The following is a 27,543-nucleotide window of genomic DNA, read 5'->3' as shown; positions in this document are numbered from 1 at the left end:
TCCTAAACCATACAGAGTGCTTTCCTTTTCCACCTGAATTGTCCTGGGGTTTTGCAGCACCTGATATGGTGCCTTGTCTATAACAAATGCTGGTACATGTCTATTGAAGGAATGGATGAAAAAAGTTTAAAAGAACTCAGCATTTTTCCATGGAGAACTAGCATTAAACGTTCCTCTATACTGGCAATTTCTGGCCTCTTATGTGCATTAGAATCACCTGAGAGGCTTGTTAAATGCAGGCTCTACCACCATCCCTAGAGAGTCTCCAGTTTTCACAGGTTCCCAAGGTGATTGTGATGCAGGTGATCCAAGAACCACTCTAGAATCTTATGTTTCTTAATATAGTTACCCTACTCTTTTGACTTTTAGTCCATTCTTATTCTCAGAAGATATTTCCTGGGTATGTGGTGTTACCTACTAGAAAGATATGCTCTCCTTTCAGATTTTTCTGTCCTTTGAAAAGATTTCTAATATTTTTAAGTGTAAATATGGGTCAGAATGTTAGTAATGTTCATTCATCAAGTATTGTATCAGTCTTATGTACAGAATCTTATTCCAAATTTTTTCAAACTTGTTCCTCTGTTAGTCACTGGAACAAGTAATAGAAACACCTGTATTTACATTACCATTGCAAAAAGAACCCTAATTTATTGTCCCAAAAGTTGGTTTACAAGTCTTTCATCTCCCAAGAGGTACACAGGTAATAAAGTAAGTGAAATCAGCATTTTTTTATGTCTGGCATAAATTGTTATTTGTTTTGGATGAGTGGCCATTCACCAGGCTGTTTTACAATTTGCAGCATCTTGTTTACTGAGTCTTAAACTGCCTTACAGAAATCTATTCATTAAGCCACTAAATGTCCTTACATGATGAGAGTAAGTGGCACTTAGTTTGTCAGATGGACAAACTGATCTTTATACAAGTTAACTATTTTAAGGTTTGGCGGAGGGGGTTAATACACTTTGCTTTTTCTTTAGAGAACATATGACTTCTCATTCTCAAATTACCAGTCCCTTAAGTCCAAGTAGCCAATTATTCACTATTTTGTTATTTCTCTTCTTTCTATAAAAAGCCAAAAGCTCCAATGTGGTTAAAATTTTGATCATCATTTTTATATGTATCTAAGTAGGTACATATAAAAATGATGATCAAAGTTTTAAAAGTCAGAGCCAAAACCAATTAGGAAAAGCAAAATAGAGATCCCTGGCATCTAACTCACTGCAATTAAACATTATATTTTCCTTGAAGCTTTTGAGAAGCCAAGACAGAGTAAGTATACCAGAGCATGTCATTCTCATTTTTCAATAAAGGAAGGATACCCGTTGGATAGGATAATTTTTTTCCTGTCCCTTAATTTTAGAAGAAATTAATGTAGTGGACAATGTCTGACTATAGTTTATAGAAGATATAGAAGCATTATTTATATGTACATTTCGTATATCAATCCTATAAAAAGTCTATGTACATTTCTCCAAAGAAGACATACAGATGGCTAACAAACAAATGAAAAGATGCTCAACATCACTCATTATCAGAGAAATGCAAATCAAAATCACAATGAGGTACCATCTCATGCTGGTCAGAATGGCTGCTATCCAAAAGTCTACAAACAGCAAATTCTGGAGAGGGTGTGGAGAAAAGGGAACCCTCTTATACTGTTGGTGGGAATGCAAACTAGTACAGCCACTATGGAGAACAGTGTGGAGATTCCTTAAAAAACTGGAAATAGAACTGCCATATGACACAGCAATCCTACTGCTGGGCATACACACTGAGGAAAAAAGAATTGAAAGAGACACGTGCACCCCAATGTTCATCGCAGCACTGTTTATAATAGCCAGGACATGGAAGCAACCTAGATGTCCATTGGCAGATGAATGGATAAGAAAGCTGTGGTACCTATACACAATGGGATATTACTCAGCCATTAAAAAGAATACATTTGAATCAGTCCTAATGAGGTAGATGAAACTGGAGCCTATTATACAGATTGAAGTAAGTCAGAAAGAAAAACACCAATATAGCATACTAACGCATATATCTGGGATTTAGAAAGATGTAACGATAAGCCCATATGCGAGACAGCAAAAGAGACACAGATGTATAGAACAGACTTTTGGACTCTATGGGACAAGGCAAGGGTGGGATGATCTGAGAGAATAGCATTGAAACACATATATTATTATATGTGAAACAGATTGCCAGTCCAGGTTCGATGCATGAGACAGGGTGCTCAGGGCTGGTGCACTGGGATGACCCAGAAGGATGGGATGGGGAGGGAGGTGGGAGGGGGGTTCAGGATGGGGAACACATGTAAATCTATGGCTGATTCATGTCAATGTATGGCAAAACCACTACAATATTTTAAAGTAATTAGCCTCCAATTAAAAAAAAGACTATATAATATTTAGTTGTAAGTCAATGAAATCATTACCATATATGGGGGTAATGATCATATTAGGCAATAACCATTTATTGAACATTTGTGTATAACTGGTACTTCATGTGAAGTATTTCATGAAGGCCTCAAAATGGCTTTGTAAAGGAGGTTTTAGCAAATGCATTTTTCTAGGGTTTAATTTTTCATTATTTTTTGTTGAAAATTGGAGTATAGTTGATTAATAATCATGTGCTTAGTTCCTCAACAAGGGATTGAACTCAGGGCTTTGGCAGTGAAAGCATGGAATCCTAACCACTGAACCTCCAGGGAATTCCCAGCAGATGCATTTTACAGACAAGGAAATCAAGGCACAAAGACATTAGCTATCAGACCCAGGTTCCCATACATGAAGTGGCAGACTAAGGATTATCACTTGTTCTGATGACTCCAAGTTCAATGCTGTTTGCACTACTGTCAGGAAATATAACATGTTACAGGAATAGAGTTTAAAGAACCTAGAGCAGTGGTTCTCAACTGGGAGTGATTTGGCAATATCTGGAGACATTTTTGGTTGTACCTTCTGGGAGAGGCATGGCTGGCATCTAGTGCATAGTGGCCAGAGATGCTGCTAAACATCTTATAATAGACAGAACACCTGCCTCCCCCCACCAACAGACTTATACAGTGTCAGTAGTGCCAAGGTTGGGAACCTTGCTCTAAAAGAATGGTTAATTACATTGTCCTTGTTTTATACCCCTCACCATCATCTATCTCAAGCAAGTTTTAGCAACTGCTGAAATGCAGTCAAGTCAGGGTTTAATTCTGTGGTTTAAGGTAACAATCATGCATTGTGAACTAAAGAAATTGGAAAAGGGAACCCTCTAACACTGTTGGTGGGAATGCAAACTAGTACCGCCACTATGGAGAACAGTGTGGAGATTCCTTAAAAAACTGGAAATAGAACTGCCATATGATCCAGCAATCCCACTCCTGGGCATACACACCGAGGAAACCAGATCTGAAAGAGACACGTGCACCCCAATGTTCATCACAGCACTGTTTATAATTGCTAGGACATGGAAGCAACCTAGATGCTCATCAGCAGATGAATGGATAAGAAAGCTGTGGTACATATACACTATGGAATATTACTCAGCCATCAAAAAGAATTCATTTGAATCAGTTCTAATGAGATGGATGAAACTGGAGCCCATTATACAGAGTAAAGTAAGCCAGAAAGATAAAGACTGATAGAGTATACTAACACATATATATGGAATTTACAAAGATGGTAATGATAACCCTATATGCAAAACAGAAAAAGAGACACAGATGTACAGAACAGACTTTGGGACTCTGTGGCAGAAGGCGAGGTGGGGGGATGTTCTGAGAGAATAGCACTGAAACAAGTATACTATGAAGGGTGAAATAGATCACCAGCCCAGGTTGGATGCGTGAGACAAGTGCTCAGGGCTAGTGCCCTGGGAAGACCCAGAGGGATCGGATGGGGAGGGAGGCAGGAGGGGGGATTGGGATGGGGAACACATGTAAATCCATGGCTGATTCATGTCAATGTATGGAAAAACCACTACAATATTGTAAAGTAATTAGCCTCCAACTAATAAAAATAAATGAAAAATTAAAAAAAAAGAAATTTTCACATGCTTCAGATAGCAGGAATGAATGTAGGTCAAAAATTATTTGTTATAAAAATGCAGTAAGATAGTAATAAGTGTCAATAAGAATGCAATAAGTAATAATGGAGCCAGTGAGACCATCCAGGCAGGTCATTTCCTTTCTCCTGAGGTGAGGGGTGCATGTGGACAGGACCAGTTTTTTTTTTTTTAAAGCAAACTTTGAATCTGTTCATTCTGTGGCATTAGTACTTACAGGATTCCGCTAAATCTGTGCCACGAAGCTAGAGATGGTGACACACTTTAAAGCATGTGTTTCCAATTGGTCTTAATGACCATAAAAAACTCATAGGATGATTGGTTTTTGAATAGAACTGCATCCTGGTGGGTCCACAGGGCTGAGTAGCTACATGACATAATTTGAAGGAGCTGAGTGAGTTGGCCTATTGAGTGATTTTAGTTTTAATACAGTTGATGCTCAGTTATTCTTTCTGAAAATAATTAGCAAATAGGTCAGTGCTTCACCCCCTTTTGCCCTTCATTTTCTGATAATTATGGCTTTCCAGTTACTGCCCTTTTGATCTTTTCCTTTTCATATTCAAGGCAGCAAACATTCTGCATCTAGGTTGGTCATATGTTAAAAATCTGCTGTCATTACTTTTGACCAGTGTGGAGAATGACAATGTAGCCATTGTGTCCATGGCATAGCTCTTCATCATATGTACTTAGTGTTCTTATCAAAGCCTCAGAGAGCCAGGCCTGTGGATGTTCAAGGTTGAGCAGATCAAGTGAGTTTGCAGTGTCATCTCCACAGGGCTCCCTTTTCAGAAGTACAGTAGGTCTGTTGGGACTTGTCCTAATTCACAAGCATGCTGCTCTCCCTTGTTGAGACAACAACACATTTTCTTGAGTATGCCTTTGCTGCTTCCTTACTGACTAGGGAATGGATTCACCATTCACTAGGTATTTCAGATGCATAATTTATAGTCCATGGTGCATCACAGCTGCACATTCTGTCAGGACATACAAAGTATTAGAAAGAGCAGATGAAGCCTCTATGGATGTACCTGATGTATTATTCTCTATTTTTTGAGAAATGGTGTGGGGTTCTTAGGTAGTATGGTTAGTGCACGGAATGGTGGATTGATTTACTAAGTGCAAGAAAAATTTACCCACAAAGTCTTAAGCTGCAGGTTGCCATGTTCTTAGCATAACTGCACTCACTGTTTCCTCTGGTTCTCACTTTCGTCTTACTTTCCATGCACCAAGACTCTCTTCTCAGCTCCTACCTCTCCTTTGTTTCTTTGACTCTGTCCCTCAGCCTCTCTCAGTTAAATCTGACCCGAGTTCTCTGATCCTGATAACCCTTTCTATTTGAATTGCATTACGTCAATTTCTGCCACTTTCATTTTCACAGTTGCTTAGTAGACATCTTTGGAGAGGCAGTATAAATAGGGGTTAAGGGGCCAGGCTCTGAAGTCAGACCACCTGGGTTTGGTCTTAAATCTGCTACATTTTAACCAGCTGTGTGAACTTGGGACAAGTTATTTAACTTATGTGTGCCTTTTTTTTTCATGAAATGTGAATATTAATAGCACCTTTCTTTTATAGAGTTGTGATTATTTTAAAAAGTTAACTCATATAAAACACTTAGAACAGTGCCTCATGCACAGTAATCCCTCAGTAAACTTTAGCTGTTATTATTTTACTTTGATTGCATAAGAGGAAAAAACCTTCTGAAATGATGATGATTTTTTGCAGGTGGTTGTTTCAGAATTGTAGTTCCTTCTGCCTCGCCTGTAGTGATGCCCTGAAGATAAGTGAATGAAAGTGATTAGCTTCATCAGCATCCAGTAGTGGGAACTTCTCTACAGTGTTAAGTTCCATGATTTTTAAACAGAAATTTTTCTTCCTCCTGCCCTGTTGGACCATATAGTCGCTGTTGGCCTCATCACAGAGCTGACATCATCCTTGCTCTGAAATATTTTTAAAATCAGATCTGTCACAGTTATAAATTATCATTCTTTCTTCAACCCAGCAGCTCCACCTTCAAGGACTTAGAGGGCAACAGCCTAAAGGATAGCGGCCATGAGGAGAGTGACCAGACCGACAGTGAACATGATGTCCAGCGAAGCCTGTATTGTGACACTGCTGTCAATGATGTGCTGAACACCAGTGTGACCTCCATGGGATCTCAGATGCCTGACCATGGTAAGAGCTGATTGGCTATAAGTTGCAACCATAGATTCCAAAGAACTCAGGATGTTTAGAGGCTCATTGTACTCCTGTACTTTTCATTACTGTAATGAGTGTATGTTGAAGGTATGTATTATTCTCATGCCTCAACAGCCCCTAAAGGGTTTTGAGATGTCCTGACACCTGTCCAGACTCTTTGCTCTCTCTGAGTGGATTCACTATGATCATATAAATGTTATGTTTAAGCACTTAAAAAGCTGACTACCTATGCATATTGCATACACACTTGTCAATCATAACTGCATCACACACATAGGAAATGAGCAGGTGCCTTCTCACCAGGAATAAATGCTTCTTTTTGCTTTAGTACATAAATTCAGTCGATCAGTTGAGTTGCAGAGAACACAGCACTTATGACATCAAAGGGGTGAGTTTTATTTCCACATCAGGCTAGTTAGCTTTACCCAGAAGGAGACTCTCACCACATATTGTATACTCTTTACTGAGGAGACAGAGTACAAGACTTCCCATTTTGTCTATGAGGTGGTGATGCCACCAAATCCCTCTAGCTACCAGGCAAATGCAAGTCACTGGTCATAGGAGACACCAGAGTAAGAAAACATGGCTGACTTAATGTAACATTCTGTGCATGTCAAAAATGCCTCAAAGCACGTGTCAGGAATGACATCCTCATATATGAAGAAGAGTCTATTTTTGGGAATCTAGCACACATGCTTTAGCAAGAGGAACTATTTAAAACTGTTCCAAGCATAAACCAGGGTATAAAAACATTAGCAGAGTTCAGCTAAGGCATAATGTTCAGATGGACTTGGGCACAAATGTCATTTTCAATGTTTTACTGATGCAAACATGCTAGGCAAACAACCTGTCTTTTTCAATTAAGAACTATGAATTCAGCTTGGTGTTTAGGCTCAGTGAGGCTTCAGAATGCTTGGCCATGTCTTGAGAGTAGCTAGACACAAGCTCAGCTGGAAGCCCTGCTGCTAAAAGGCTTAAAGATGAGAAAACAAAATATGGTGATTATGTGCTGGTCTTCAACTATTTCATTTCACTGTATGCATCATTAAATGGCTTTGTTTTGATTTTGTAAATGAATCCAGAGGGACAAAAAATGCATGATCCACAAAACAAATTGTTTTCAGTGGGGAAAAAGTTTGTCGCTGTAGATTCTACTAGATAGTTTAATCCATCCCTTTCCCAGCAGATCCAAGTGTCAAAGTCTATAATATATGTAAGTCACTACCAATTGTGAGCTGCTGCCTTCCCTAATTGGTGAGTGGGGACATCTGCAGAGATAATATACTTTCCAAGCAACCTAAGACTAAAGATGAAAAAATTAAACATTTATATAACTGAAACAGAGGCTATTTAATTCTCAGAGGATTAGCAGCATGTCACAGAATACAGACTGGTGTGTATCATTTACTAGTCTGTGTCTCAAAGAAATGCTTTTTCATTTATATCAGAAAGGGTTTTAGTTAGATGCTCTCTAAAATGAAATAACTCCAGGAAAAGAAATAGTCATAATTGATTCTCACTTTGTGCCTGGCTAGAACAACATCTGTTTTTTTTGTCCTGTATCTCTAGGAAAACAGTACCAGTGGACTGGAGCTAGTTTTGCTGAGGGGGTGTTTCTTACAAAAGGGGTGTATTGTATGTATATCCTGTAGATTGTGTAATAATGAGATTCTAAAGCAAATGTATGGCATCATCCCAAGACTCTCCTACATTTAAGGTGGGGATCACACACACACTTTTTTGCTGTTCTATTTTGGCACACTTTTACATTTTGTTTCTCAGTATTCAGTTCTCATACATGTATCTTCATTTTTTTCCCATTGTTCTAGCAGTGGCTAAACCTTGAACCATCCTTTGTGTTTGTTCTTTGCAATTTGGTTGAGTCATTAAAGTTTAGGTACACAGGGAATTCAGTCTTGCTTACATCTCAGGCTCTACCTTATGATATCCCAGTACTACTGAGCTTCCTATAATGGTACTTAAGTGAAAGTGTTAGTCTCTCAGACGTGTCCAACTGTTTGCAACCCCATGGACTATAGCCTGCCAGGCTCTTCTGTCCTTGAAATTTTCCAGGCAAGAATTCTGGAGTGTGTAGACATTCCCTTCCTCAGGAGATCTTCCCAACCCAGAGATCAAACCCAGGTCTCCTGCACTTCCGGCAGATTTTTTACCACCTGAGACACCAGGGAAGCCCCTAATGGTACTTAATTGTATCCCAAATCAACTCTAGGCTAGCGTCCTAAATGATGTCACCAGTTCACTTGGGCTGAGTATTGCTACCTCACACAATAGCAATGATTGAAAAATTTATTTTTTTTAGAATTTTCTCAAACTTGGATTCATATAATAAATGTTTTTCATTTTATCCTAAGGCACAGTAGTTGAAAGACAAATATGAACAAATTTATCATGCATGCCTGCCTGATCTGGTAACCATTCTAATTATATAACTAGTAATCATAATTAGTGTGGTTCTAGTTAGATTCATTCCAGGGCAACATGGTATTTTTGCTCCTGAGGACTACTGATCTAGAAAGGTGAGGAGGGAAAATGGAATCTCCTCTGGACTCAGACTGTGCTGAAAGTCTCAAAGATATTTTGAGGAAAAAAGGTCCTAGTTCTCTTTGGTTCACTGATACTGTGTTAGGCATCTCAAACCAAAGTACCCTGAAATCCAAGAGGTGCCGGAGCTGAACTATTTTTGAGATTTGAATGGATGTCTCTGGAGAAGAGCAAGGGTTATAATGATGCTGTCAGACTAACTATGATCCTGATAATTATTTTTTCTGGTCCTATCAGAATTACTCCAAAGTTGGACCAAATATACCCAATAGAGTTCACCTTACACCTTTGTTTGGGGGAATTTAGCTCACCTTGGATTTCATGTCTGTAGATCTCTCTGTGATGTTTCAAATCTGGATATTAGTGCAGAATTTTTCTTTGCATATATATGGACATATGAATGATGAAGAACCTCAGGATTTTCCAAATAAAGATACTTTTATGCAACTGTTAATTTTTTCCTTGAACAGGAACAAGTTGTTCAATGAGCTCATATTGTGTTGCCAGTGTTTGAGGAAAATGTACAAACAGTATTTGCTTCTCATTTTCTTAGACACCAGGGCCCTATGCTTCTTTACACTGCCAAAACTTCCTTTGGAGTTTATTCTTTTTACTATACTGTAGCTAAAGAATGCTCAGTGTGACTGTCAAGGGTGCTTTGAGATTCTCAGATCCCTTAATTTTCAGTTACTTTTCTCTGAGAACATTCCTAGACAAGGGAACCCAGGATCACTATATTTAACCAAAGGAGAATGGCTGGAAGAATTTTGTACTCAAAGGGCAAGAGTCTGGATTTAGACCCTTGACTTCAGATTGTGGGGTTTTTTGTTTGTTTGTTTTACTTTTAATTTTAATGGAGACATACTGGTTATAGTCAATATGTTCTACATTTTACTAATTTGGGTAGATAAAGAATTCATTCAAATAATATTGAGTTGCCCAAGAGATGCAGAGCCAGAAACAGTGCTCCAAATGATAACATAGAACTTGTGTGGTGAGATCACCACTGCTGTTGCTGTATGCAGAATCCCCAGCTTACACTATTGACACCATGGATGCTGGGCTCTGGGTGTCCCTGCTACTGCCACCTGGATACCTTGGGTTACCCATCACCCAGATGGAATTTCCACAGCCCCCATTCCTTTGTCGAGGAAAGCAATAGCAACCCACTCCAGTACTCTTGCCTGGAAAATGCCATGGATGGAGGAGCCTGGTGGGCTGCAGTCCATGGGGTCACTAGGAGTCAGACATGACTGAGCGACTTCACTTTCACTTTTCACTGTCATGCATTGGAGAAGGAAATGGCAACCCACTCCAGTATTCTTGCCTGGAGAATCCCAGGGATGGGGGAGCCTGGTGGGCTGCTGTCTATGGGGTCGCACAGAGTTGGACACGACTGAAGCGACTTAGCAGCAACATTCCTTTGTACCATCAGCTTGCTTGTTTTTTTTTATCTTTAAAAAAATTTTAATTGGAAGGCAATTACAATATTTTTTATTTTGAATTTGTTTATTTTTAATTGAAGGATAATTACTTTACAGAATTGTGTTGGTTTTGGTTTTTTCTGATTGCCCCAAACACATCTGTGAGCTGGGTCAGGGTGGAGATAAGATGGAATGGTAAGAATCTCTGCTTTCTGAATTATTATCAATCCTAGTATCACTCGCAACATGCCTAAAACCTGATCAGTGGGTTGATGAACTGACTGAGCCAAATTTCCTAGTTGCCAGGTGTCTGAATTACATTTATCATCTATAGAGCCTTTGAATTAATATGTCTCAGCTCGCCCCCAGTACTGTAGCTCTTGTCATGGCTTCCCAGAAAAGCAGCTGATGGAACGTTCTTTATCCTATACTTTCTACTGGCATATGGCACTTTTTGCAATGTTATGTCTCTGTAGGTCTCAGAGTACCTTGAAAACAAGTCAGTGTTGTCACTCAGCATATTTTACCACCTGATTTGGTGCTGAGTTGGGGAGTCACACTCAAATCTTTTAACCAATGTTTTCCCTCCCTGAATTTGAGTTATTTGGTAAAATTACACCTTCTGGCAAGGACAAAAATTTTGCCCTATGCAATTTCTGCAGACAATCTCTAGGAAGGGTAACCAAAAAGTAGAGTGCTCAGGGGTGCCAGAGGCTCATGGGTTTGTTGCACATTTGGGAGTTTCACAGGACTGCAACCCCTTCCTGTTGAGGTTATTTCTGGGTTGAATAGTGCTGGGTTTAATAGGCTTTTGTCTCCTTGCTTCTTTGCATTCTCATTTGTGGTGACTTGTATATCCCATTATGAATACTCAAATGTGTAATTCTGATGAAATTAGAGTTTATGGGTTCATGTCTTAGAACTGTACATACTCATCCCAAGCCCAGCTAATTTGTTTCAAATCACACTCGATCTCTCTTACCTTATGCTTTAATTATTGATTATAAATTCATCAGCTGAAAAGATGAATTTAATTGCTATAATATGCACCTAATTTGGAGCTCACTACAACACTGAATTGGTTTTCCTCCCATGCTAATTGATACCAAATGGAAGCAATGTACAGAAATTTGTGAGAGCATCTATCTGATTTTCACATCCAAAAGCACCCAAATGCAATATAATGATTGCTTTATTTCTGAAAGTGTAGGTTCTTTGCATTTTCCTAAACTTATTCATTTGCTATTTTCATCACCTGTATATCATTTAACATGTTTGTTGTGTAAAACATGGATTTAAAGAACTTGAGCTGTGCCTAAGGCAACCGCTGTAGCAAATTAGCCATGAAACTATTCTGGAGGCTGCACACTATGCATATTCTAGTTCCAAGCACAGGTGTATTAGGACATTTACACTTTCAACACTTTATCAACAGTTTGTAATTTTGTTTCCTATAGCCTTTTAATGAAATTATGATTCCATGACTGAACATCCCTTCCTTATCCTCTTACCTATCCCCTGACTCACCTCTCACCTCACTAAATTGCCAAATATTCATTTCAATTAGTCTCTTAGCAAAATAGGGAGTTCTCAATGGAGAATATTTTGTGACATTGCAAGACGGTGTGCTGCTGGGCTCCAGAAATGGTAGCATGAACCAGATGTTTATAGAGTAATTGAAAATTCCATTTTATCAGATAGCATTTGCTGTCAAAAAGGTTTATCTTTACTTCAACAAAGAGGTTGATTAGCTCCCCCTGGACTCAAATTAGCATCTTTGAGGCTAGATATACTGTTTTGTAATTCATGTGGTTATTTCTCCCCTGGTTTTGCACATATAGAATTGTTTAAAGATGTCTTTAGCCTCTTGAAAACATACCAGGTAAAATGTTTAATTACTTGGACACAGTAATGTATATGTATACAGAGTTTCTATATATATGGCTTTCAGGTTTTCTTATCTTGCCTCAGGTATACAGCATTCTAATACCAGGTAGGAACAATCCATGTGTAGATATTGTTATTCATTCATTCAGCAATATGTCCAGCTCTGGAAAAGTGTCAGCTACTTCTGTTATTGACTGTGAAAATTACCACCTTTTTAGATTTGCTTATCTGGGTTTTACTGGGGTGACCAAGTTCAGCTCAATGATGAAATGAATAACTCTTTCTTATTTTAGAAATATTTCTAAGAATAGAGCCTGGGACTAATATGAACCTTATTAATATTGTGCCAATAAAGCAGAAGAAACTATAAAAGATGGTTACAGTCAAGATCATATTTTTAATAAGAGTATCATGAAAGAGTCTTCCTTGATATTCTAATTTGAACAGTCACAGTGTTAAGGATTTTCTTTTTAAATTCGTCTGCTCTGAGATTGAACTTCCTGCTTAATTTTAGTTAATGTCATTGTAAAATGGTAAGTTTAATCTCTGACATGCCTATTTACCTTTCTGGTTAGGAAGTACTCAGTGATACTCAATACCCAGTCTCTCTTTCCTTTTGAGGTCCAGGACCTTTATCCATTCTCAGTCTTTGCAATGGCTGGGTAGGTGGGAAGAGAGATGACAGGTGGATGCTTTTGTTTATTTCAACTACATTGTTGCACTCCTTCCAAATGGACTCCTTCCAAAGCATTATTTACATTTTATTGGTAAGGTGTCCACTAGAATAAAATGTTGTCCTTAACTAATGGAAGGTCTCCCCGGGTAGCTCAGCTGGTAAATCATCTACCTGCAATGCAGGAGAGCCCAGTTTAATTCCTGGGTTTGGAAGATTCCCCAGAGAAGGGATAGGCTACCCACTCCAGTAATCTTGGCCTTCCCTGGTGGCTCAGATGGTAAAGAATCCGCCTGCAATGCAGGAGACCTGGGTTCAATCCCTGGGTTGGGAAGATCCTATGGAGGAGGGCATGGCAACCCACTCCAGTATTCTTGCCTGGAGAACCCTCGTGGACAGAGGAGCCTGGTGGGCTATAGTTTATGGGGTTACAAAGGGGGTACATGACTGAACAACAAGAGCAGCCCAGCCGAACGAATGGAAACATCCATGCTCTTAGTGGTTGTTTGCTAGCATTATTTTGGCTTAGGCTTTTTGGTCAGAATTCTTTTAGGACAGCGCAAGTTTATCTATTTTGAAATAAAAGCATTCTTCCTCTTTTTTATATAATAATGTTTTCTTGATCCGCTTGGAACTTTTAGTTGTCTCAAAGTCATTGTCTATTTTAAATTTTATTATTATTAATAATTACCTATAGTAAAGGATTCATTATTCATCAAGAGATTAAATAGCAAGGGCTTTCCTGACTGGTTGACACTGAGAATTTCCATATTTCTGAGCACTTGGAAAGAGTTGGAGGATGGAGGCTATACAAAGGGAGCACACTGAGCAGTTAAGAATTTCATTCTCTAGGAGTTTATGGCCCAGTAGCACAAATGGTCTAGTATGGAATAGATTGCATGGGATCAGTGAAGGAATTAATTAAGACAACTTCAGCTGTAAAGCAAAATCCTTTTCAAAAGACACTTTGGTGTAATGGGATTCCTTTGGAGGAATACTGGAAGCCAGGCCCCGAGATAGCATGTGAGATAAAATTAAGCTCTATTTGGGTGATTTGCTAGGTGAATTTTTTCCAATTGCTTCATGATAAAGCAAGTTCTGTAGGCCATGGTAAGTAGGGATGCTGGCAATAGGACAACAGATGAGAAGCAAATCAAATTGTTTTATAGGGATAAATCATATGATTGATTCACATACTGAAACAGTCCATTGAAATATCAAGATCATTATCTTCTTTGGGTTTTTCAAACTATTTAACATTATTTCTGTCCCATCATTAAGATGGTTAAGCACGATAAATAAACTCCATCAGGATGGGAAAACAAACTGAACTTTCCATTTAAATATTTATGAAATTTTTTTTTCTGTTCATCTTCCCTTTAACTCTTTTCTTATGAAATAAATATGAAGAATTGAGTCCTGATTTAAAAAGCAATTTCAAGAATACCAAAATCATGTATTACTTCCTTATTGTATAGGCAAAATATCTCTGAGATGGCTTTCCTCTCTTACTGTAGGTGCTTTTTTATCATCCAGGATCAGGTCTTTGCCCCAGGTATTTTTGATATTTGTCCTCACCAGGTGGCTCAATATCTGTTTATTTTGGGCCAATGAAAGCTAATTTGACACATCCATTTTGGAAATGTGGCTTGACAAGGAAGGCTTTTCAATTTGTCTTCCTACAAGGCTTACCCCCAATAAAACTTTAGCCATGGAAAAATCACCAAGGACCAAATTGGAAAAGGTTTGAACTGACCTTTGGAGCCATCAGAAGAGTTGCTGTTTAGAGACTTATGCACAGACTAAGGTGGGTAGACAAAACAGATGCTTTTGCAATTAGGAAGGATGGGGCCCTTAAACCAGTTATTTTGCCATGCAGAGAGACTACAAGGCAGGTACCCATGGTGGCCTAAAGAGATTATCAGTGGACTATGAGTATCTAGAGTCATTTTAGAGCAAATCCTTCAGTACTAAGCATTTGTGTGCAGGTGAAAAGTCAGAAGAATATTGTGGGATTTTAGGTATTATGATAAAATACTGGATATGGTAAATACTAGTTATCGCCCCAAAATGTGCACCCCAAAGACCTACTGTTGTAGTTGGAGGAATAGGTGAGATAGGTAGGTACCAGAGGTGATTTGAAAGATACTAAATTCAGAAGGGGCCAAAGGAGGTTATCAGAAAATGAATTCTGGGTGAATTCATTCAAAGTTCTGTTTCATTGAGGTGGCCTCATGAGAGAGAGACATTTTGTCTTTTGAAGGTTTCTGGCTATCAGAAATAATAATTCTATTCCATTATTCTTCACAACAGCATAGGCAACAAACTTGTAAGCTATTAAATATGAGACAATAGGCAACATCATATCTTTAGTTCTTTAAAATCTTGACTTTCATGGCAAATGAGACTGTTTAGGTTCTTGTCTTATTTGAACAGGAAGATTTTTGGCAGAAGTTAAAACCTTAAAAACACATTCATCTCCCCCTACTCCAGTTGGCTAAGTCTTCAGTCATTCAGTCGTGTCCGATTCTTTGTGACCCCATGGACTGTAGCATGCTAGGCTTCCCTGTCCATCACCAACTCCTGGAGCTTGTTCAAACTCATGTCCATTGAGTCTGTGATGCTATCCAATCATCTCATCCTCTGCCATCCCCTTCTCCTCCTACCTTCAATCTTTCCCAGCATCAGGGTCTTTTCCAATGAGTTAGTTCTTTGCATCAGGTGGCCAAAGTATTGGAGTTTCAGCTTCAACATCAGTCCTTCCAATGAATATTCAGGACTAATTTCCTTTAGGATGGACTGGTTGGATCTCCTTGCAGTCCAAGGGACTCTCAAGAGTCTTCTCCAACACAACAGTTCAAAAGTATCAATTCGTAGGTGCTCAACTTTCTTTATAGTCCAACTCTCACATCCATGCATGACTACTGGAAAACCCTTGACTTTGACTAGATGGACCTTTGTTGGCAAAGTAATGTCTCTGCTTTTTAATGTGCTGTCTAGGTTGGTCATAGCTTTTCTTCCAAGGAGAAAGCGTCTTTTAATTTCATGGCTGAAGTCACCATCTGCAGTGATTATGGAGCCCCCCCCCAAAAAATAAAGTCTCTCACTGTTTCCATTGTTTCCCCATCTGTTTGCCATGAAGTGATGAGACTGGATGCCATGATCTTTGTTTTCTGAATGTTGAGCTTTAAGCCAAATTTTTCACTCTCCTCTTTCACTTTTATCAAGAGGCTCGTTAGTTTTTTGCTTTCTGCCATAAGGTTGGTGTCATACCTAATCCTCACAGGTAAACCTGAGAATTCTAATTGTCATTAGAATCATCTAGACACTGTCCCATCAATTCAGGCTCCAACTAATATAAGCAAGTCCCACTGAGTCAGTAAAACAGCTTCTACCCTATTCCTTTTCTTTAAGATCAACACCACTAGTGTGCCTGTAAATCTGAAGACAAGCATAGCATCATAGTGACTAAGAATACAGATTTTGGAATAAGACAAAGTACCATGCTTATCTTTGCTTCTTAGTAGCTATTAACCTTACTCAAATTACTTATTTTTTGAGCCCTAAATATTATCATCTACAAAATAGGAGTAAACACAGAAATTACTTATCAGGGTGGTTATGAGATAATCCAGGTAAAGCACTTAGTGTTATTTCCTGACACATAGTGAGTGCTCAAAAATAGAAAGTGCTATTATTACTATGGAGATTTCAGTTTTCAAAATATCTACTTTGCATGATTTCAGAGCCTCTCATCTGCTTGCTGCTATCTATAACACCTTTAATAGAGGGTCAGGCATTTCATTTTACAATTATAGTTCAAATTTCAAGGAGCCTTTGGGAAGAGGGAATGCATTTATTCTGTTTCACACTAAGTTGTAAATGAGTGCTATTAGACTGTTTCTAACTTTGGGATTTGGTGTGTGTGTGGGGGAGGGATGGTTTTTAGAATATTGAAGAATGTAAGAGTCTCAGCAGGTGGGGAAAAGCACTGAAAAGGGGTGTCAAAGAAGACAAACTCATGGGTTTGCCCAGAGCTATCAATGTCCAAATGAATGCTGAATAATTATTTGATTTACTCACTGTGAAATATCTGAATGCTGAAAAGCTGCCTTCACTATCAAATCATGTTTCTGAATTAGCCCAGTCTTTGGTTTGAGATATTAAAGAGTGTCCACTAAAGGTTCTTACTGATGCTGAAAATGTGGCCTCTGTGCACCAGTGACCAATAGAATTTTGGAGACACAGTTTTGGGTGAAGTAGAAAGAAGAGCTTTATTGCTTTGCCAGGCAAAGGGGATACAGCAGGCTAATGCCTCAAAATCTGTCCCAACTCAGGAGGATTTGGTGAGTTTTATAGCAAGGGTTCAACAGTGGGGATACTAGGATCAGGGTGTGTGTAGGGCCTTCACTTCCTTAATCTGGCCTCAGATAGTCTCCTGATGAACTTCTCTGGTTCCTTTAAACTGGCCTCAGGTAGTCTCCTGATGAGTTTCTCTCTTGATGTTATTTATTAAACTGTGATATTTTCTGGAATTAAGGATGCTAACATCTTCCATTTGTTAGGGGAGTTCCAAAGAAGAGCAAGGAGAGATAAAAAGCCTTCCTCAGCGATCAATGCAAATAAATAGAGGAAAACAACAAAATGGGAAAGACTAGAGATCTCTTCAAGAAAATTAGAGATACCAAGGGAACATTTTATGCAACAATGGGCTCAATAAAGGACAGAAATGGTAGGGACCTAACAGAAGCAGAAGATATTAAGAAGAGGTAGCAAAAATACACAGAAGAACTGTACAAAAAAGATCTTCATGACCCAGAAAATCACAATGGTGTGATCACTCACCTAAAGCCAGACATCCTGGAATGTGAAGTCAAGTGGGCCTTAGGAAGCATCACTACGAACAAAGCTAGTGGAGGTGATGGAATTCCAGTTGAGCTATTTCAAATCCTGAAAGATGATGCTGTGAAAGTGCTGCACTCAATATGCCAGCAAATTTGGAGAACGCAACAGTGGCCATGGGACTGGAAAAGGTCAGGTTTCATTCCAATCCCACAGAAAGGCAATCCCAAAGAATGCTGAAACTACAACACAGTTGCACTCATCTCACACACTAGTAAAGTAATGCTTAAAATTCTCCAAGCCAGGCCTCAGCAATATGTGAACTGTGAACTTCCAGATGTTCAAGCTGGTTTTAGAAAAGGCAGAGGAACTAGAGATCAAATTGCCAATATCCATTGGATCATTGAAAAAGTAAGAGAGTTTCAGAAAAGCTTCTGCTTCTGCTTTATTGACTGTGTCAAAGACTTTGACTGTGTTGATCAAAACAAACTGTGGAAAATTCTTCAAGAGATGGGAATACCAGACCCCCTGACCTGCCTCCTGAGAAATTTGTATGCAGGTCAGGAAGCAACAGTTAGAACTGGACATGGAACAACAGACTGGTTCCCAATAGGACAAGGAGTACGTCAAGGCTGTATATTGTCACCCTACTTATTTAACTTATATGCAGAGTATATCATGAGAAACGCTGTGCTGGAAGAAGCACAAGCTGGAATCAAGATTGCCGGGAGAAATATCAATAACTTCAGATATGCAGATGACACCACCCTTATGGCAGAAAGTGAAGGTGAACTAAAAAGCCTGTTGATGAAAGTGAAAGAGGAGAGTGAAAATGTTGGCTTAAAGCTCAACATTCAGAAAACTAAGATCATGGCATCTGGTCCCATCACTTGGCAAATAGGTGGGGAAATAGTGCAAACAGTGATAGACTTTATTTTTCTGGGTTCCAAAATCATTGCAGATGGTGATTGCAGCCATGAAATTAAAAGACGCTTACTCCTTGGAAGGAAGGTTATAACCAACCTAGATAACATATTAAAAAGCAGAGACATTACTTTGCCAACAAAGGTCTGTCTAGTCAAGGCTATGGTTCTTTCAGTAGTAATGTGTGGATGTGAGAGTTGGACTATAAAGAAAGCTGAGTGCCGAAGAATTGATGCTTTTGAACTGTGGTGTTGGAAAAGACTCTTGAGAGTCCCTTGGACTTTGAGGAGATCCAACCAGTCCATACTAAAGGAGATCTGTCCTGGGTGTTCATTGGAAGTACTGATGTTGAAGCTGACACTCCAGTACTTTGGCCACCTGATGCCAAGAACTGAGTCGCTGGAAAAGATCCTGATGCTGGGAAAGATTGAGGGCAGGAGGAGAAGGGGACGACAGAGGATGATATAGTTGGATGGCATCACCGACTCAATGGACATGGTTTGGATGGACTCTGGGAGTTGGTGATGGACAGGGAGGCCTGGTGTGCTGAGGTTCATGGGGTTGCAAAGAGTTGCACAGGACTGAGAGGAGTTCAAAGATATTGTTGTTGTGTATCCCTTAAGGCAAAATCAGGGTCCTGCCCCAAGGCTACACTATTGTTTCTTGACTGCTCTCCTTCCCTGTCTCTGCTTCCCCTCCCTTCCCTAATTAGCAACTGTTTAAATCTGCCCTTTAGAACTCAGAGAAGGTCACAGAGGCTGGAGTCTATTTCCTACAAATAAGAAATTGGGAACATGGAAAGGTTTCTGTGCCCAGGAGCCCCACAGGATCCTCCTTGGTTTCATTGTGGAACTGCAAAGAGAGGTCCATGTTAATTTACATTACAAAATGCACATATTCTTGAGCACCTGTGGTAAGGCAAGCAAAGTTCTAGTTCTTTTCTGTTGGCATTGACTCTGCTTTGCTTTCCCTCTGCAAAAATGTGCATATCCCAACTCCCAGGGGCTCTATCCTTCCCTGCTCTCCTCTTGCCTCACTGCTCTTAAACGGCTAATGGGACATCATTTCGATTCCTTTTTTTGTTGTTATTTCTACCTCATGCCAAGACTTTCATTAAAAAATAAATGAGGAGATACATTTTTCATTTATAGTTTTTCTCTAAAAAAAAGTCACACTGCAAAGAACACTTTCTATTCTTTTTTTCTGCCAGTGGATTGAAAAATACCCAGCTAGTACCTGAAAGGTCATATCTCCTTGTCATACGAATGAGCTCACAGCAGGTCCATTGGGACAGTGTCATCTGAGCAATGGTGGGAATTTATGTGTCTTTGGATTTCTGCCTCTTTTGTAGTGAAAAAATGAATTTGTTAATGATAGAAAAAAAAATTCAAGCAAAGCCCCTTAATAAAATTCTCTCTATATAAATGCCAAGGGAGAGCCACTCAGTTGATAAATGAATTTTCTTTCTTTCTTTTTACTCTTGCCTTGTTTAGAGCTGTTTGTCATATATTAATGTAAGTCAGGTGACTTATCTTCACTGGTTATAGTGCAGTGAATTTAGTTGGCAGGCTGTGGTTTTGTGTCATAAAATGCTTTGGCTTATAATGGACCTTATGGCACATTTGTGTTTGCCAATAGATTGAGTTGGAGAGAGAGAAGGATAGAGAATGAGAGAGGGAGTGAGGACACACACACAGACTAGCATGGAATTGTTGTTGTTTAATCACTAAGTCATGTCTGACTCTTTTGCGACCCATGGACTGTAGTCCACCAAGTTCCTCTGTCCATGGGGTTTCCCAGGCAAGAATACTGGAGTGCATCACCATTTCCTTCTCTAGGAGATCTTTCCAACTCAGGGATAGAATCCACATCTCCTGGATTGGCAGGCAGACTCTTTACCACTAAGCCACCAGGGAAGCCCAGAGTGAAATTCAGTTCAGTTCAGTTCAGTTCAGGCACTCAGTCATGTCTGACTCTTTGTGACCCCATGAATTGCAGCATGCCAGGCCTCCCTGTCCATCACCAACTCCCGGAGTTTACTCAAACTTATGCCCATCGAGTCGGTGATGCCATCCAGCCATCTCATCCTCTGTCATTCCCTTCTCCTCCTGCCCCCAATCCCTCCCAGCATCAGGGTCTTTTCCAATGAGTCAACTCTTCGCATGAGGTGGCCAAAGTATTGGAGTTTCAGCTTCAGCATCAGTCCTTCCAATGAACACCCAGGACTGATTTCCTTTAGGATGGCCTGGTTGGATCTCCTCAAAATCCAAGGGACTCTCAAGAGTCTTCTCCAACACCATAGTTCAAAAGCATCAATTTTTTGATGCTCAGCTTTCTTTATTGTCCAACTCGCACATCCATACATGACCACTGGAAAAACCGTAGCCTTAACTAGACAGACCTTTGTTGGCAAAGTAATGTCTCTGCTTTTTAATATGCTATCTAGGTTGGTCATAATTTTCCTTCCAAGGAATAAGCATCTTTTAATTTCACGGCTGCAGTCACCATCTCCAGTGGTTTTGGAGCCCCCAAAAATAAAGTCTGACACTGTTTCCACTGTCTCCCCATCTATTTCCCATGAAGTGATGGGACCAGATGCCATGATCTTAGTTTTCTGAATGTTGAGCTTTAAGCCAACTTTTTCACTCTCCTCTTTCACTTTCATCAAGAGGCTTTTTAGTTCCTCTTCACTTTCTGCCATAAGGATGGTGTCATCTGCATATCTGAGGTTATTGATATTTCTCCCAGCAATCTGGATTCCAGCTTGTGCTTCTTCCAGCCCAGCGTTTCTCATGATATACTCTGCATATAAGGGAGATGCAAAAAGGACTTATAACACAGGAACACACAGTGTTTTTTAAAAAAAGACAGATTCTGAAAAATCAAAAACAAACTTTCCTAGCTTGAACATAACATCTGATGATCAATGTAAATGGAAAGGCATAGTTTTTGCCTTCCTAAAAATTGCGATCCACATAATCCACTCAGAATCCAGTAATCTGTGTCACAGTCAATATGCAAAATGCTAAAAAGATCATTATAGTCCTAAAATGATTTAATGCCATTGCCCAGGCGAAAGAGAAGTGTAGTTTTCACTCTGTTATTTATTTATTACAGAGCCCTGGATAAGTCACTAACCTCTCAAAATTTTAATTCATATATTTATAGAGGGGCTGATGAGCAATATTGCAATAATTTTGCTAGGATCAATAACCAAAGTGCTTTTTATATGTGTATAATACCTTTTCTTGGTACAATATTGTGAGTCAGATAGCTGTTTTATTCTCTGTCTTTCTTCTCCTTGCCTTTGGACCTGAGCACTTTACTATCAGCACAATCTAGTTTAGCAGATAATCACTGACCTGAGAGTCAGGGGCTTTTGGTTCTCATTATGTTGCACAAATTCATAGCTGTGTGGCTGTATGCAAGTTACTTGTCCTGTCCAGGCTTTGGGTTTCTCATCTGTAGAACAGAGGTTATTAGTAGTACCTGCCTTAAAAGGTGATTGTAAGGATTAAATGAGATAATGTATGTAAAACACTTGTATGTGTGTAAATGTATGTAAAAGTACCTGTTTTACAGTAGACATTCAAAGAATGATGCTGGTAAGATGATGCTGATGAAGTCATTCTCCTTGTTGGCTTATTTTCCCTCTTCAGTTATCTATATCTCTTTTTTACTTTAAAATCTTGGGGAAAGTTTAAGTCCTATAAACAGCCTTGCTTGACTGATATCTCCTTTACTTGGCACCTCTTCAACAACTATATACACAGGTTATATCACATTAATTTGCATTTTGCCTTTTTTTTAATATAAAATGAGGGGGTTGATGATTATTAGGACCTTTCAACTTCCAAGCTCTTTTTATTATACAGTCTGGGTTCTGGGCACAATCTTTTTAGGTTCCTGAGCACAGAGCCATTTGCCAATGAATCTGTAATGAGTGCCATACTCAGGTTAACAGATGATATGGTGTGTTTGCTTTGAGGGGTAGTTGTTCTTTTCTTAATGTCCTCCCTTTGGTGTTTCTTTCTTGGAAACTGTTCAATGGCAATGCCATGAAGCATGGGGTGAAAATACAACTGAAGTAGCAGATCACTTGTCTATTTCAGAAAAAAATTATGGGTAAAAACTAGGGATCAGTGAAGTTCTACCAAGAAGGGACTTTTTACCCTATTGTTAGAGGCCAAACAAGGGAACAGTGGACTTAGATTGTCTGTTCATTCTTCTTTCCCTAAGCAAGTTGACCATACCTGGTTGGTACCTGTCTCCATTTTCCTTAAACATCATTTAGGACTCCTCCTTGGCTACCATGTCACCCCTCTCACAGTCAACCTCTTCTTCTTAAATCTAACACGCTAAGCCAAATCTGTTGTCATTTCTTCTATGGGGTCAGTTGTTAGCTGCTAACTTTACTATAGACTCCCCCCCCACTTTTCCCCTTGATGTTTTTTTTTTTTTTAGTTCTTTCTCCAAATCTCCCTCTTTTAAGCTCAGCTTAATTCTGTCCTCTTTTCTTCTAGGGACAACTTCTCAATCATCATTATATTTTTGTGAAAAATAGAGCTATTTTTAATGACATCAAGTAAGAATTTCTTGGGTTACAGTGTTCTCTTATGGAAGATTTTTATGACTTCTTTTCATTTGGTAAAGTTGACTTCTTTATTACTTTTCCCCTCCTTCCATACATCTCATAACACACTCCTATGAATAGAGAAGACCCTTAGTGGACAAATGTTGCTTTGAACACTATCAAACAGCCGATGCCAGCCACCAATGTTTGATCTCCAGGGCAGTTCTCATCTACCTCATTCTATAGATGCCGGAGGTAAAATGATTAAGACAGAGCGAGAATCAGAAGAGAGTTTATATTTCCTGGATTTGTTATGTGACTCCAGAGCATTGTTCTTTTTCCATTTGAAACCTCAAAGGATATTGGACTGGCAGAAAGTTTTCATTCCTGTTACGAAAGGACTACGTCTTCCAATTTAGAAGAGATGTTGCTTAGGGAAACTGCAGCAGAATGTAACAGTGGAGCCAGAAAGATCAGGGAGGCAGAAGTATTACTATGAGATAGAAGGAAAGGAATGGCATGCCTAACTAGCCCAGGGGGCATGTTTGATAGTATGTGGGTGTGTCTACAGTGTTGGCATCTGTATAGACTTTTTATTTTGTTTCTTAACATTTTACTCTTTTGAGTTGGCCTGCTGTGTAATCTGTGTCACTGGCAATTTCATTGACCACAACACTTCAGTTGAATCACAACTTGAGTCTTCTTGAAGTTTCCTTCCCTCTAACCTTGATAATTTCCTGCTCATGTTGGGGCTTAAAACTTTTTCTTTAAAAAATGCCTGATGAAAGTAAAATCTTTACCTTCTGTTCCCCTCATCATTTCCTCTGATCTGGACTATTTGGGGTCAAATATTTTCATTAAGATAAGTGTCTTGTTTTAGCAGATGGCTTCATTCTTTTTCACTTAAGGGACTGCAAGTTTGCTGAGCCCCAATCATTCTAGATTGGTTTGTTCTTTGTGGTACTGTATGGGGATTTTGGTGATAGTCATTTCTCAAAGATGATCTAAAAAAATATTTTCCACATGGTTAAAACACCCTGTGATTACTCTTCACTTCCTAATATTTATTAAGGTGTTTCCTATTGTTTTTTCTTTTTATTGGGATTTTTGTTGTTTGGGGGGAAAAGCCCTGATTCAGGCATCTGGGTTCAAGTCCTGGATCTGTTACTGACTTCATTTGTGATCTTAAATGACATACTTCCTTATCATATTGGGCCCCAGTTCCCTCGTCTGTAGATGAAGAGTTCAGGCTGGAATGATTTATAGGGACTTATTATTGCTGATTCTTTATGAATGTTCAATTTTCATTAGTATGAAAATATGAAGTAGATGTAGAAGGGGAAGTAGAAGGCATGCTAGTTAGATTTTCCTTTGTATTTCTAAAGACCAAGGCAGAATAGGAAATGTGACTCACCCATGCAGCTTTGGGTTGTAAAAATCCTTCTGTTGTGGCAAATGAAATTAGGGTGAAACATTGGTGAAGATAGTGTGGATTAAACATTCTGAGTTTCTTCCTCCTCTTTGACATTTGTTTACATGTGTTTAGGTTAACTCTGCTTTCAAGTGTGTGTATTTTTGTGGAAACGGTCCTCCTTTCCTTTTACAACTGATTCATGTTCTCATCTTCCTTTTCCCTTACTGAATCATCAATTTCTGGATAGTTTGCAAGTTTCAACTTAATTAGGTCTTTCCCCTAAGTGAAGAAATCAGATGTTGCCCCTCTGTTGTTTTGGCAGCTGCCTCTGCCTTTCCCCAAATGGAATGGTTAACTCTTTCTTTCAATTTCTTAGGTATTCATTTGTTCAGGACTCCTAGCCCATCTCCTGGTGATGCAAGTCCCAAATCCAATGACCAAAGTTGTTCCTTTTGGTGCCTTTCCATCTTTGGGAGAAATTAATTAACATGAAATGGAGGATTTAGGAATCTTTCAGAGCTCAATTTGCCTCATTATCTCCATTTGCCTCATTATAGGAGGCATTTTTAACAATGTGGAAAATATTTGTTAGATTATTTTTTAATAATCTCCAGTGATTCTGTTATTCAGCCTTTTGAGATGCTAATTAGTCTGTGAGAAGAACCTAAGCCAATGTCCCTGATGTGGTTTGGATGGAGAAATAGAGGATAAGAAAGATCCTAAACAAAAGAGTCTGAAATGCAGTACTTGGATGCAGTCTCAAAAACGACAGATTGATCTCTGTTTGTTTCCAAGGCAAAACATTCAATATCACGGTAACCCAAGCCTATGCCCCAACCAGTAATGCTGAAGAAGCTGAAGTTGAATGGTTCTATGAAGATCTGCAAGACCTTTTAGAACTAACAACCAATAAAGATGTCCTTTTCATTATAGGGGACTGGAATGCAAAAGTAGGAAGTCAAGAAACACCTGGAGTAACAGGCATATTTGGCCTTGGAGTATGGAATGAAGCAGGGCAAAGGCTAATAGAGTTTTGCCAAGAGAACACACTGGTCATAGCAAACACCCACTGTCAACAACACAAGAGAAGAATCGACACATGGACATCACCAGATTGTCAACACTGAAATCAGATTGATTATATTCTTTGCAGGCAAAGATGGAGAAGCTCTATACAGTCAGCAAAAACAAGACCAGGAGCTCACTGTGGCTCAGATCGTGAACTCCTTATTGCCAAATTCAGACTTAAATTGAAGAAAGTAGGGAAAATCACTAGACCATTCAGGTATGACCTAAATCAAATCCCTTATGACTATAGAGTGGAAGTGAGAAATACATTTAAGGGACTAGATCTGATAGAGTGCCTGATGAATATGGACAGAGGTTCGTGACATGTACAGGAGACAGGGATCAAGACCATCCCTACAGAAAAGAAATGCAAAAAAGCAAAATAGCTGTCTGAGGAGGCCTTACAAATAGCAATGAAAAGAAGAGAAGTGAAAAGCAAAGGAGAAAAGGAAAGATATTCCCATTTTAATGCAGAGTTCCAAAGAATAGCAAGGAGAGATAAGAAAGCCTTCCTCAGTGATCAGTGCAAAGAAATAGAGGAAAACGACAGAATGGGAAAGACTAGAGATCTCTTCAAGAAAATTAGAGATACCAAGGGAACATTTCATGCAAAGATGGGCTCAATAAAGGACAGAAATGGTAGAGATCTAACAGAAGCAGAAGATATTAAGAAGAGGTAGAAAGAATACACAGAACTGTACAAAAAAGATCTTCATGACCCAGATAACCACGATGGTGTGATCACTCACCTGGAGCCAGACATCCTGGAATGTAAAGTCAGGTGGGCCTTAGAAAGCATCACTACGAACAAAGCTAGTGGAGGTGATGGAATTCCAGTTGAGCTATTTCAAATCCTAAAAGATAATGTTGTGAAAGTGCTGCACTCAATATGCCAGCAAATTTGGAAAACACAGCAGTGGCCACAGGACTGGAAAAGGTCAGGTTTCATTCCAATCCCACAGAAAGGCAATCCCAAAGAATGCTCAAACTACCGCACAATTATACTCATTTCTCATGCTAGTAAAGGAATGCTCAAAATTCTCCAAGCCAGGCTTCAGCAATATGTGAACCGTGAACTTCCAGATGTTCTAGCTGATTTTAGAAAAGGCAGAGGAACCAGAGATCAAATTGCCAACATCTGCTGGATCATCGAAAAAGCAACAGAGTTCCAGAAAAATATCTATTTCTGCTTTATTGACTATGCCAAAGCCTTTGACTGTATGGATCACAATAAACTGTGGAAAATTCTTCAAGAGATGGGAATACCAGACCACCTGACCTGCCTCTTGAGAAATCTATATGCAGGTCAGGAAGCAACAGTTAGAACTGGACATGGAACAACAGACTGGTTCCCAATAGGAAAAGGAGTACATCAAGGCTGTATATTGTCACCCTGCTTATTTAACTTATATGTAGAGTATATCATGAGAAACGCTGGGCTGGAAGAAGCACAAGCTGGAATCAAGATTGCCGGGAGAAATATCAATAACCTCAGATATGCAGATGATACCACCCTTATGGCAGAAAGTGAAGAGGAACTAAAAAGCCTCTTGATAAAAGTGAAGGAGGAGAGTGAAAATGTTGGCTTAACTGTTTATAATTGCCAGGACATGGAAGCAACCTAGATACCTATCAGCAGATGAATGGATAAGGAAGCTATGGTACATATACACAATGGAATATTACTCAGCCATTAAAAATAATTCATTTGAATCAGTTCTAATGAGATGGATGAACCTGGAGCCCATTATACAGAGTGAAGTAAGCCAGAAAGATAAAGACCAATACAGCATACTAATGCATATATATGGAATTTCAAAAGATGGTAGCGATAACCCTATATGCAAAACAGAAAAAGAGACACAGATGTACAGAACAGACTTTTGGACTCTGTGAGAGAAGGCGAGGTAGGGATGTTCTGAGAGAA

General features: G+C 39.2%; 1 protein-coding gene across 1 annotated transcript in view; it reads left to right on the top strand.

Annotated features, from left to right (window-relative positions):
- The window catches only part of PCDH19 (protocadherin 19), a 125,665-nt gene that overhangs the window by 63,924 nt on the left and 34,198 nt on the right, over positions 1-27,543 (top strand). The window contains exon 5 of the mRNA XM_020876580.2: positions 6,053-6,225. Coding sequence (XP_020732239.2) covers positions 6,053-6,225 — 173 coding nt within the window. The remainder of the gene's footprint in view (positions 1-6,052; positions 6,226-27,543) is intronic.

This window comes from Odocoileus virginianus, chromosome X (genome assembly GCF_023699985.2).
Source record: "Odocoileus virginianus isolate 20LAN1187 ecotype Illinois chromosome X, Ovbor_1.2, whole genome shotgun sequence".
In the NCBI taxonomy this organism is placed as follows: Eukaryota; Metazoa; Chordata; class Mammalia; order Artiodactyla; family Cervidae; genus Odocoileus; species Odocoileus virginianus.
This window is presented reverse-complemented; position numbering and strand designations above follow the sequence as displayed.